The 11,534-nt window shown below is 24.5% G+C and overlaps 3 protein-coding genes across 7 annotated transcripts; all 3 read left to right on the top strand.

Moving 5' to 3' along the window:
• Positions 1-910: 910 nt before the first annotated feature.
• RpL36 (ribosomal protein L36) lies at positions 911-1,990 on the top strand. Of its 2 annotated transcripts, none has more exons than XM_015331992.2 (4): positions 911-1,015; positions 1,372-1,498; positions 1,572-1,706; positions 1,842-1,990. In XM_015331992.2, the coding sequence occupies exons 2-4, from the start codon at positions 1,373-1,375 to the stop codon at positions 1,926-1,928; spliced, it is 348 nt and encodes a 115-aa protein (XP_015187478.1). In that variant the 5' UTR covers positions 911-1,015; position 1,372; the 3' UTR covers positions 1,929-1,990. The 2 variants fall into 2 exon arrangements, with proteins under 2 accessions (XP_015187478.1, XP_015187479.1); XM_015331993.2 differs by lacking the exon at positions 911-1,015 and adding an exon at positions 1,061-1,079.
• Positions 1,991-2,550: 560 nt separating this feature from the next.
• LOC107072231 (uncharacterized) lies at positions 2,551-6,749 on the top strand. Its single transcript, XM_015331994.2, is given in 8 exon segments — positions 2,551-3,128; positions 3,404-3,628; positions 3,734-3,942; positions 4,054-4,367; positions 4,460-4,699; positions 5,282-5,890; positions 5,893-6,219; positions 6,355-6,749. Coding segments are annotated over 8 exon segments (2,253 nt in total). The 5' UTR covers positions 2,551-2,996; the 3' UTR covers positions 6,552-6,749.
• Positions 6,750-7,159: 410 nt separating this feature from the next.
• LOC107072232 (uncharacterized) lies at positions 7,160-11,520 on the top strand. Of its 4 annotated transcripts, none has more exons than XM_015331998.2 (5): positions 7,160-7,233; positions 8,431-8,650; positions 8,729-8,816; positions 8,907-9,137; positions 9,215-11,520. In XM_015331998.2, exons 2-5 carry the CDS (start codon positions 8,436-8,438, stop codon positions 9,326-9,328), a joined length of 648 nt encoding a protein of 215 aa, XP_015187484.1. In that variant the 5' UTR covers positions 7,160-7,233; positions 8,431-8,435; the 3' UTR covers positions 9,329-11,520. The 4 variants fall into 4 exon arrangements, with proteins under 4 accessions (XP_015187484.1, XP_015187481.1, XP_015187482.1 ...); XM_015331995.2 differs by lacking the exon at positions 7,160-7,233 and adding an exon at positions 7,240-7,459; XM_015331996.2 differs by lacking the exon at positions 7,160-7,233 and adding an exon at positions 7,819-8,088.
• The last annotated feature ends 14 nt before the right edge of the window (positions 11,521-11,534 follow it).

Below are 11,534 nucleotides of genomic sequence, written 5' to 3'. Positions count from 1 at the left end.
ATAATATAGATTTTTTTCATTGTTTTCTTATACGTTTATTTCTCAATCATTATCTTAGATAGTTATCATAATTTACAAATTGCATTTAGATAGTATACAGTAGTCATATTTTATAGCAATCTAGTTTGTTATATAAGTAAAAGATAAATTATATAAGTATAAAAGAATAATACTAGAAATGAAAGAAGAATTAAAAAAACAACAAAAATATTTTATTTTACCTTTATATAATTATTTTTAACTTAAATTCTCTAAATTAATATTTTATTTCTTGTCGTATTGATTTCATTAAGATAATATAATACATTAAATATATATAAGTATAAAGAAAAAAAATGGGATTAATAGATTATGCTTGTTATGATATATTATCATAATACGATAATAAATGTAAATAACTGTACGTCAAAATTTTGATTAAAAATAACTGATCTCTTCCTTTTTATTTCATCTTTATATTATTATTATTATTATTATTATTATTTTTATTAATATTCAAAATCTGCAATACAATGTAATATTTCTTATGGAATTATTTAAACATTTATATATATAGGTTGTACATTCCAAATTTAATTGTTGACAATTCAAAATTTCTCATAAAATTGTTTTTTAACTTTTAAATGAAAAGATTCTTTTCCTTTCATTCTTTCAATTTTTCTTTTCATTTTTCCAAATAAAAGTAATTGATAAAATAATTATCATATATCATATAAAACATATATCATACTTCCAAAATGGTACTTTTCTAGTAATATTATTCACACATCTAGTGAAATTTCTATTATTTCATATAATAAAAAATGAACCAAATAATTACTATATTTTCATTATTTGTATTAATTTTAAATAATAAAATAAAAAATAATGAATATCTTGTAAAATGTTTTTGTAATATTCAATGTTAGTAACAAAAAAACCAACAGGGTGCAGCATGCATCATAAAAAAAAGTGGTTGGTATCCCTGACATCTATCTTTTTCCTTTCAGCACTATATCTGAAGAAAAGTTGTCAAGTAAGTTAAAGCTTGTTTGTGAATATCGTGAAATATCTAAATAATCTTCTTAATTAAATAATAAGTTAATAAATTATTAAATTGTATTAGTTTGTTGCATTGTTTTTTTAATAATATTGTTTTTCATAGTAATATAATTATTAACATTGTTTATCACCAATTTTTGTTCTACCATAATAATTAATATCTCTTATTTTCTGCATAATTATTTCTAAAAAATAATATCCTAAATTACTCAAAATAATTTATAATATTTGTCAATTAACAATAATTTTTAAAGTAGAGACATGTTGTTTAATTTTACCATGCTTGTTATATTATTGATTATTTCCTAACCTCAATGTATTATTTGATAGGATGGCACCAAGATATGAATTAGCTGTTGGTCTCAACAGAGGACATAAAACTACCACAATCAGAGTTGCTAAAAATAAGACAGAAAAAGAAAAAACTGTCATTCTTCGACCATCTAGATTGAAAGGGGTAAGAAATACAAAATCATATATCAATAGATTAATGAATGAACTATTATAAAACAATTTCTATATTATTTCAGAGACAAACTAAACACAGCAAATTTGTCAGAGATTTAATCCGTGAAGTAACTGGTCATGCTCCTTATGAAAAACGTGCTATGGAATTGCTCAAAGTATCAAAGGATAAGCGTGCATTGAAGTTTTTGAAAAGAAGGGTAAATAGTTAATTTAATTGACTATTTAAAATTGAACATTTATCTAAAAAAAAAAGAAATAATACTACATTTAATAACACATAATATTGAGTAATCTATGAAGTATGTTTTCTATATTTTGATTGATTATTTTAGTTGGGCACTCATATTCGTGCTAAGAGGAAACGTGAAGAACTTGGAAACATTCTTGTACAAATGAGGAAAGCTGGCGCCCATCATTAATTTAATAATAAATTAATGTATTTCATAAGAATATTATTAAAAAATATTCAGTAAAAAGAAAATCTTTCATTTCATATGTTCTCCATGCCATTTATAATATTTGTAGATTTCAATTATTAACTATAAAATTAACTGGACAAATTGTATTCTCTGTATACGTATGCCCATTTCCTGCATTGTATGCAATCCTGTGTAAAATAAAAAAAAAACAACTTTGAAAGTTAGAAACATTTATAGAAATGTTAAATGGTAGAATATTTGATCAAATATAAAATACATTTATGAGCATAAATATTAATTTGTAAATGAATTAAATCTTTTTTTCAATTTTTTTGTGCTTTGCAAGGCTCAATAATTTGGGAGCTCTGTGATATCGCCCAGTTTATATACCTTTGAATACGACCTTGAATAAATATGGCACGCTCTGATAATATTTATTTTAAATAATTGAATATTCTAGTAAATTATTACGAAATACGTTTTATCAACATTATTTCTATAAATATAATAATAAATTAAAATAAACAGGACAAATGGGCATTGCATCAATAAATATTTTGGTAAGATTATATAAAAAGCATTGATTGGTTAAGAAAAAATTGTTTCGACCAATCAAATAAGAGAGAATCGAGTATAGTGGAATCTTGAGTAAAAGTAATGTTATGTAGTCAAATTATTGTCATAATATAAAAAAGTATTAAAAAAAAAACAATAATTACGTTAAAATTGATGATATTAATTGTGTAATATTTGATAAGACAATTTTTCTCTAGGTTACCTTTTTTTTTCTTTACATCAGAAAATTGTATTACACTCAGTTTGCATTTGACGATTATAACCATCAATATATTCCTGTTTTATTTTACGTATATGACGTTACACCTTTAAAGAAATATATAATTATCTACATTTTTCTTAACCCTGTCAATACATTATTTTCATGTATATGCATATAAACATTTATAGGAAGCACGTGTTTAATGTTAAGATAAATATTTAACGTGTTGCTTAGTAAGCACAAGTTCCAGAAGTTAATGAAGGATGTACAATAAATAAAATTATTCCATTATGGAAGACATAAATATTTATGACAAAATAACATCAGAAGAAGAACTCATTAATACAACTTGCAACGAAAATTATGAGGATGATACCGAATTTGTAATATTAAACAAATATACTACCGTGGATGACAACATGGTAAATATAAAAGTGCATTTTTACTCATTATCCATATTAATATTTTACAATAGAATTTGATTTATTTTTTTCGTTCATAATATTGCTGATATAGCAATGAGAAAACTTGTCAATCATTTGTTTTTATTAATTTCTAAAATATCATATATATACATACATATACATATACATATATAACCTAATATATGCATATATATGTATATATATATGTAGGTTTGATAACCCAAATCTTAATAATCAAAGTCGAGTAAAAAAAAAAAAAAATTGTTTCATAGGTTGTTGGAGAAGAAGTAGAAGTCAACGAAAACATGGACTTACATCAAAGTAGTTCTTTAGATTCTAATTGTTCATTGGAAAATATATCAACATCCGCTGACGACAACATTCATACATGCAACAAAGAATTAACAGATTGTATGGAAACTTGTTCTATGATTTCTTCCACAAGTTCTAATATTAAAGATAATTTAAATCAAATTAATGATGAAGAATCTACCATGGTAAGTACATTACCAAAAATTGTAAATATATATATATATATATATATATATACATGCAAGTACATATAAATTGTTTCAACTGTTATTTGTTATATATTCAAATAGTTATCTGATATGATAAAGGATGGAACGATTGATTATTATAATAGTACCGATGATGAATCTCAAGGTGATGATGAAACAGTAGCAATGTTTGTTACTGCTGCTGGACAACAATTAGCATTATATGCAGTTGAGGATAATGATGATATTTTTGCTGTTTCTCTTTACGATGAATCTGGTGAACCTCCAACTAATTTTCAATTCCTTATGAAGTATGTATGTTAGATGTATAACATTTAACTAACTATAAATATAACTTACTGTATATAGAGATCATTCGTGTAAACGTATTAGACGTATTTATTAAACAATTATATTTATAGAGTAGATGTGGAAAGATTGATAGGTGAAGGTGCTGTAAATGTGGTGAAGAAACCATCACAGATAAAAAAACATTTATTAACTCCACAATCTTCTGTGCTATTACCTAAAGAATGTCTAATGAATCAGGAGGAAGATGATTTTGGTAAAGATATGGTTCAAGATAACGATCAGATAAAAGAACATGAAACGACGTGGATTAAAAAATCGCCAAAAAAATATGATACAAAGCATGAACTTGTTGTGGATGATAATAATAAATCTGAAGACTCAAATGTAACATATTTAATGGTGGACGATTGTAATATGATGTTAGGTATTTAACAATATCTCATATTACATATAATTATTAATTATTATATTTATTATTTACAATTCATATCATAATTTGAAGTATATTTATGATAGATACATCTCCTGTTAATGAAGACATTCAAAGTGACGAGGAAATATTAGAACAATCTACAGTGCAATATATTTTTTTCGAAGACAATGAATCTGATTCAGAATTAACATTCGGTGAAGTTTTATCAACTCTTCAAAATATGAAACACGATCGACTGTCTAAGAAATCATACATGAGAACAGAAATAGATGACGAATCTAATAAACTAGAAGAATCATCTTCTAAAATGATTCTTTCTAATGGTATGATAACTCTTTTCTTTTTGTTTTTTTTTGTTTTTTTTTTTTTTTTGTTTCAATCAACACAAATATTATTGTAAATAAGCGATGAGCAAAAACTGAACACACTTTAAACATTCTTTTTTTTTTTTTTGGAAAAGAAATTAATATATATCTCACAATTTTAACAATAGGAACATAAACTTTGAAACAGTAATTCCATTTATCAATGTGGTCCAATTATTGTAATTTTTTTTTTTAATGCAAATACTAAAAGTGCTTTTATTTCTTTTGTGTGTCAGCATTTTATGGATGTTTATTTACTAATTGAGGTTTCTGTCCTCTTCTTTCATATTTGTAGTCATAAAAGAACTTTGGTTGTCTTCCAAATAATGTTGTTGTGTTGATACAATATTTTGTAATTTTGAATTACAAATAAGTACAATTAATTTGCATTTTTTAAGGATAAACAAAATTAAAACTGAGTCTTCATTGATCAACATTGTGTATTTGAATCAATTGAAACATTTTCAAAAATTGTATAAAGTGTGTACAGTTTTGTTCATTACTGTATATATAAATGTACATTTTGTTTTTATTTAACAGGAATAGAGTCAAATGAAGATAGATTAAATACAAGTAAAGATACAGAAATATGTAACGAATCTAATCCAATAAATACAGTGTATAAAGCAAAGAGACCACGTAAACAACAATTAACTTCAGTAAATCGTGAAGATTCCGAAATAATCATTCAACCGGCATCTTTGTTAGCGGAAATAGAAAAAAGTACAAAATCAAGAGGTAGAAGAAGAAGATTTAATTCACCTTCTGAATACCATGGTAAAAGGAATAATTCAAAAAGTTTAATGAGAATGAAACAAAGAGTTATCGAGATTATTAATATAGATCTTGATGAAGATGAAAAAATGTCGTCCGAGGAAAAGAATATCGTTGAAATAACTATCGATGAAAATAAAGACAAATACTCTAGTGACAAAGAAAATGATATAATAATGGTAGGAGATTCGGATGATGATGATGAGGTGAAAGAAAATGTTTCCAAACATACGGGAACACTCATGCAATGTGAATTTTGTTCAAGACGATTCAGACAAAAGAGAGCTTTGGATACACATTCGCGTGTTTGTTCCAAATCATCATCCGATGTAGGTAAATTCGATCATGAAACTATTGATCATGTAAATAATGTTGATAAAAAAAAGACACCAAATTATATTCATGTAAAATATGTCAAGAAAAATTTGAAGTTGTTGTTGCATTGGCTCGTCATGTGCGTTTGGAACATTCACAAAGGAAACGACGTATATCTAGTAAATCTTCTGGTGAACCAGATTCTGACGAATCATATTCTATGGAAGTTACTAAAGAAAATGTGAGGATACATAAAAGAACGAAAAAAAAACGGGATCACGTTCATTCGTGGGAAACTAAAAAATTATGTTGCAAAGATTGCGGAAGATGGTTTTCAAGCGCAGCTTCCTTAAGTACACATTATTTGAAACATGATACAAAAAGACCAGGTAAAATAATATCTATATTTATTTGATTTATTTCAAGTTCCAAATATGCATTACTTATATCTTCTATATACATATATATGTATGTGTTTATTCACAAGCAGAATATCCTTCATCTGCTTAATTTGTTGTTAATAGAGAAACAGATTCGTCGATGTGAAATTTGTAAGAAATTAATTAAATCAAGGATGCTTTTTATACGTCATCTTAAAATGCATAATAATCTTAAATTGTACGCTGGAATGAGTGCGTTGCAAAAAAAATTACGAAGTACTCGACAACCAACACGAAAGATCATGGCGTTGAGGAAAAGAGGAAGACCACGGAAACTTTGATTAATTTATAAACATGTTATTACCATTTCAAATATGCAACCTTTATGTTAAAAGTAATGTTAATAATAATATTCTTCTATTAAATTATCTTTTGAAGTGCGTATTTCGCACATCATACTTTTTTTTCTCTCTCTCTCTAGGAAAACATTGAAATATTGTAATTTTAAATAAATTAATGGATGTTGGTATTAGCATGAATTTATACCAATATTATTATTATTAATTATTATTATTATTATTATTATTATATACTTTTATGTTAATTTTTTTTTTCCAGTAAATTATATAAGTATTGTAGTAATATATACATTACAAAAATATTAAATATGAATAACTATGTATATATAAATGATTATATGCTATAATGAAAAAGAATCATCAATCTATAGTTATTATTTAATCGTATCAATTTTTTTTAATATTACAAATATAATAATATTGATTTTTCTTCTTTCATTTGAACGCATATGATTTAATATCTGACCAATTGTCATAAATTTTTATAAGCAGTTTAATTGAGTTCTTGATAATAATTAATAACCTTCCTGTCAAAGTGTGTCACGTGATAGAAGCCATATTGAAAATATCAAAAAGCGACATCTGTTGGTCGAATGAACAACTAAATGTAGGTGTGCCCCTAATATTAGACTATAATCTGTACATGCATATATAAACAACCCCTGTACGTATATTTTTCCGAAGATTAATATCAAAAAATCAATAATTGAAATAATATAAGTATTGTTACACACATATCGATGATAATTACGCGATAAATTGTTATTTAAATAACAATAAATAATTCTTCATTTGACACACGTATTTGTAATGTTAACATATGGATAAATAACGTTATTGATATTACTAAATATGTATCTATAACAATCGCGTGAAAAAAATAAAATAAAGTAAGATAATATTAATACAATTATGTTTCTTAATATATACATATAATCAAATTGAATAATATTTTTGATACAATTCAAGAAGAATTCGATAAAAAGTGGAACTTTCATTTTCCAAGTGTATCACAATTTGTGTATGGTGTATACGTGTTTTAATATTATATTAATTAAAAAAAGATATATTTTTAACAATTATTTGTTTGTTTTTTAATATATATATATATATATAAATAAAAATATCGAGTAATAATATCAATGAAATTTAAATTATTATGCATTAATTTGATTTCTTATTGTTAGTTAACACATTATAGGCTGATTTGCAATTGGCGAGAAAGAAATTTCAATGTTTATTTTATAAATATAAATTAATCAAATTATTGATAATATAATAAATAATAATATTAGATGTAAATGATAAGATTTTTCAAAAATTATTATAAATACTTGTATTTGTTATCAAATCAATTGGCAATGATGTGATGAGGTGCGATCTTTTATGGCTTGTGTCAGATTCAGTCAAGTTTGACATTCGCGCTATCAACGATGTACTTTTAACGTCACTTTAACTTCTTAAAAAATAATTATATTAAATGACTTTAAACAATTAATTATTAAACGTTTTAATAAGTGTACGTATGTAATATTGTTTTTATTGAAACTTTATCAAGATTAACTTTGATTCTGTGAATTCTGTGTTATAATTTGTGATAAAGTGTGTTAAGTGTCATTTTTGTCTTCTTATATTAGACAGACATATCTGTCAACAAAATTATGATAACAGTCAATTACAAATAAACAAACAATTAAAAGAATTTCATTAAAATATAATAAACGTTTATATTTTAATAAATATAAATATATATATATATATATGTATATATAATATAATGAAAATAATATTATTAAATATAGGTCGCATTATTGATCATAAATTTCTTATTTTTGTCTTTTTTTGTTTTTGTTTTTTACAGAAACAATGGCATCACTTGAAGATAGTTGGAAAGAAGCAACCGAAGCTTTGGACAACGATGCTTGTGAATTGTGGTTCAATAAATTAAAAGATGCTTATTCAGAAGAGAAAAGAACTTATCATAACATAGAAATGCTTTGCGAAAAGTTGAATCAATATCATGAAATAAAGGATAATTTGAAGAATCCACAAGCATTGCTTCTTGCTCTATTTTTTCAAAAGTATGCTCAACCTAATTGTAAGAATAACATTAACAATTTTTCTTACAAATTATTATTAATTAATTGTTTATTTTATAGTTTTGAATATGATCCCAAAGTCATAGATGAAGAGATTAAAAATTTAGAACATTTCAATGCTTTTGCTGACGAAGTTGGTATTAGTGAGGTAAGAAAAGATATTTGATCTTTAAAAGATTTAAAAAAAAAAAAACACACATTTTTTACAAATATTTCTGTATGTATCTTTTTTTTTTAGGATTCAGAATTAAGAGAAGAAACATGTGCTTTACTTAAAGTTGTTGCTACGCATAGTACAGAAGCTCATAAAGTTGGAGGTGCATTTGGTAGTGAAGATGCTCATTACTTTCTAGATTTAGATATGGCAGTTTTAGGTTCTTTACCTGAAACTTATGCTGAATATAGAGGAAAAATTCGTGGAGAGTATGCTTTTCTAAGTGAACCAATGTATACAGCATTACGATTAAAGGTACACTTTATTATTCATTTAACTTATTGATACACCTAATTCTATTTCATTTTTTTTTTGTTTTCGTCCATTACCAGGTTTTACAGAATTTTGTACAAATTCCTAATATTTTTGCGACTAAAGAATTTCGAGAAAAATTCGAAGAACAAGCACGTGAAAATATACAAGCTGAAATAGAATTGTTATCATAAACTTCCAATGGAAATCTGAAAGACAAAGAAATATGTTGAGTATGCAAAAAGTTCAATGTTGTGAACGTTTATCATTCGGATATATTTTCTATCTGTAACCATTTAAAAAGATGGAAAAATATCATGGATACAAATGTAGAGATTTAATTTTGATTAATATTAAAATACCGTATCTGTAAATAGTGCTTCTCACGTGATATTATATCGCAAAACAGTGAAGCCAGATCGCGGAACATTTCTACCCCTTCTCTCGAGTCCAGCACGCCTCGCACACAACAAAATTTACGTGTCGGTGTGTCGGAAAACCGAAAGAAGCCGAGGGAAGCCGAGATAGCTGCGCGACAGAGAAGAAATAATACCCCCACCACGCGCCGCGGAGAAATTCATGGCACAAACATATAAACACATATATACACATTTACACATATATTGTACAATGTATGTATTACAATGTGTATTGTGTTCATGTATTTCTCCGCGGCGCGTGGTGGGGGTATTATTCCTCCTTCTTCGCGCAGCTATCTCGGCTTCCCTCGGCTTCTTTCGGTTTCCCGATACACCGACACGTAACACTACGTTGTGTGCGAGGCGTGCTGGGCTCGAGAGAAGGGGTAGAAATATTCCGCGATCTGACTTCACTGTCCCAAAGAAGTTTATTTTTATTCAAATTATAATTTGATTTCTGTTTGTTACTTTGTAATTTATTGTTATATTTATTAATATTATGTAAAAATGTATTATTTTATTTTCTAGTCATTTTGTTTAAATTTATGATTTCATATGTTTGAGCTGTAGAAAGTACAAAGAACAAATATTGTTCAAGCACATCTGTGAATGCTGTTTTTTAACATAAAAATTAGTTTCAAGTTAATAATCTAAAAAATTATTATATATTTTATGTTTTATTTCTAATTTTTATTTATTATATATATAAAATGTATATTTTATTCATTATAATCTCAACAAACTTTATATTACATATAAATAATTAATATGTAATTATAAAATGAAGCTGTTTCCAAAATAAATGTTTACGATAAATAATTGTATTGATTTTCAAACAAAATTAATTATTGTTATTTTAAATGAATAAAATAATAATAATAATAATAATAATAATAATAATAATAATAATAATTAAAATTATTTGAAATCAATGTTAAATAGTAATAAATAAATATGCTGAATGCTTTTCTCATAAATGTGAACAAATTTTTAAATGTAAATAATGCTCAAGTTATTGATAAAATAATAATAATAATAATCAATTATAAAATATTATTAAATGAAAATCATTCTTTCTCGTCTTTTTTTTATATGAATTTTAAAATTGACTGACCCTCCTCCTTCCTATCGTTTATTGAAAAAAAAAAAATAATAATTTAATCAAATTATTGAATATTTCTTTTAATTAATAATACATGAAATGAATAATCATCAGCCTCGCGTTCAAAATTTATAGGATAAAAATTATAACTCCAAAATAAATATATATATATATATATATAATAATAATAATAATAATAATAATAAATATATATGTATATATATACATATACATATACATATATATTTTATTAATATACATAAGATTACACACATAAGCTTATCAATTTCAAACGTATAGTTGTTTCACATACAAAATACTGACTTAAATATGAATTGTTTTTTTTTTTTTTAATAATACATGTTTTTGTTTTTTTTTTTTTAGATGACATCTCTTTTTTATGGTATATACATTTGTATGAAAAATAAACAATTAATAAAGATATTATAATTTTTATAAATATATTTATTCGTAAAAGTTAAATCGTTACTTTGAAATCCTTCGTTAAAACAATGCGAAACAAATGTTTTCAATTAGAATACATTCTGTAAAGAAAATCATTCATAAATCACAATCTACTAAACTTGATTATCTTGAAAATGATATTACTGTATATAATATCTTTTACAATAATTCAGTCTTTAACATTTAACAATCATTGTTATTCAGATTGTATAAATATATAATTTTTGCTTATTTTTGTTTGTTTGTTTATTAACGAAGGATTTCAAAGTAAATGAATTATTTATTAAATAGATCAAATATACTCTTATTACGATTGACTTGTGCTAATATCATTAATTTTACTTAATTATATAATTTATATAACATTTATATTTATATATATATATATATATATATAGAGAGATTAATAACAAA

Source organism: Polistes dominula, unplaced genomic scaffold (assembly GCF_049000335.1).
Source record: "Polistes dominula isolate Pdom_NZ unplaced genomic scaffold, Pdom_raw_medaka contig_84, whole genome shotgun sequence".
Lineage (NCBI taxonomy): Eukaryota > Metazoa > Arthropoda > Insecta > Hymenoptera > Vespidae > Polistes > Polistes dominula.
The sequence above is the reverse complement of the archived record's forward strand: the minus strand, read 5'-3'. Positions and strand labels throughout refer to the sequence as shown.

What these genes read in the sequence shown, in the direction of transcription:
- RpL36 (XM_015331992.2), top strand. Translation starts at nt 1,373, where the DNA reads ATGGCACCAAGATATGAATTAGCTGTTGGTCTCAACAGAGGACATAAA. An exon ending in GACCATCTAGATTGAAAGGG is followed by an intron (nt 1,499 to 1,571) that starts GTAAGAAATACA and finishes ATATTATTTCAG; the next exon opens with AGACAAACTAAACACAGCAA. An exon ending in TGAAGTTTTTGAAAAGAAGG is followed by an intron (nt 1,707 to 1,841) that starts GTAAATAGTTAA and finishes TGATTATTTTAG; the next exon opens with TTGGGCACTCATATTCGTGC.
- LOC107072232 (XM_015331998.2), top strand. Translation starts at nt 8,436, where the DNA reads ATGGCATCACTTGAAGATAGTTGGAAAGAAGCAACCGAAGCTTTGGAC. An exon ending in CTTGCTCTATTTTTTCAAAA is followed by an intron (nt 8,651 to 8,728) that starts GTATGCTCAACC and finishes TTTATTTTATAG; the next exon opens with TTTTGAATATGATCCCAAAG. An exon ending in ATACAGCATTACGATTAAAG is followed by an intron (nt 9,138 to 9,214) that starts GTACACTTTATT and finishes GTCCATTACCAG; the next exon opens with GTTTTACAGAATTTTGTACA.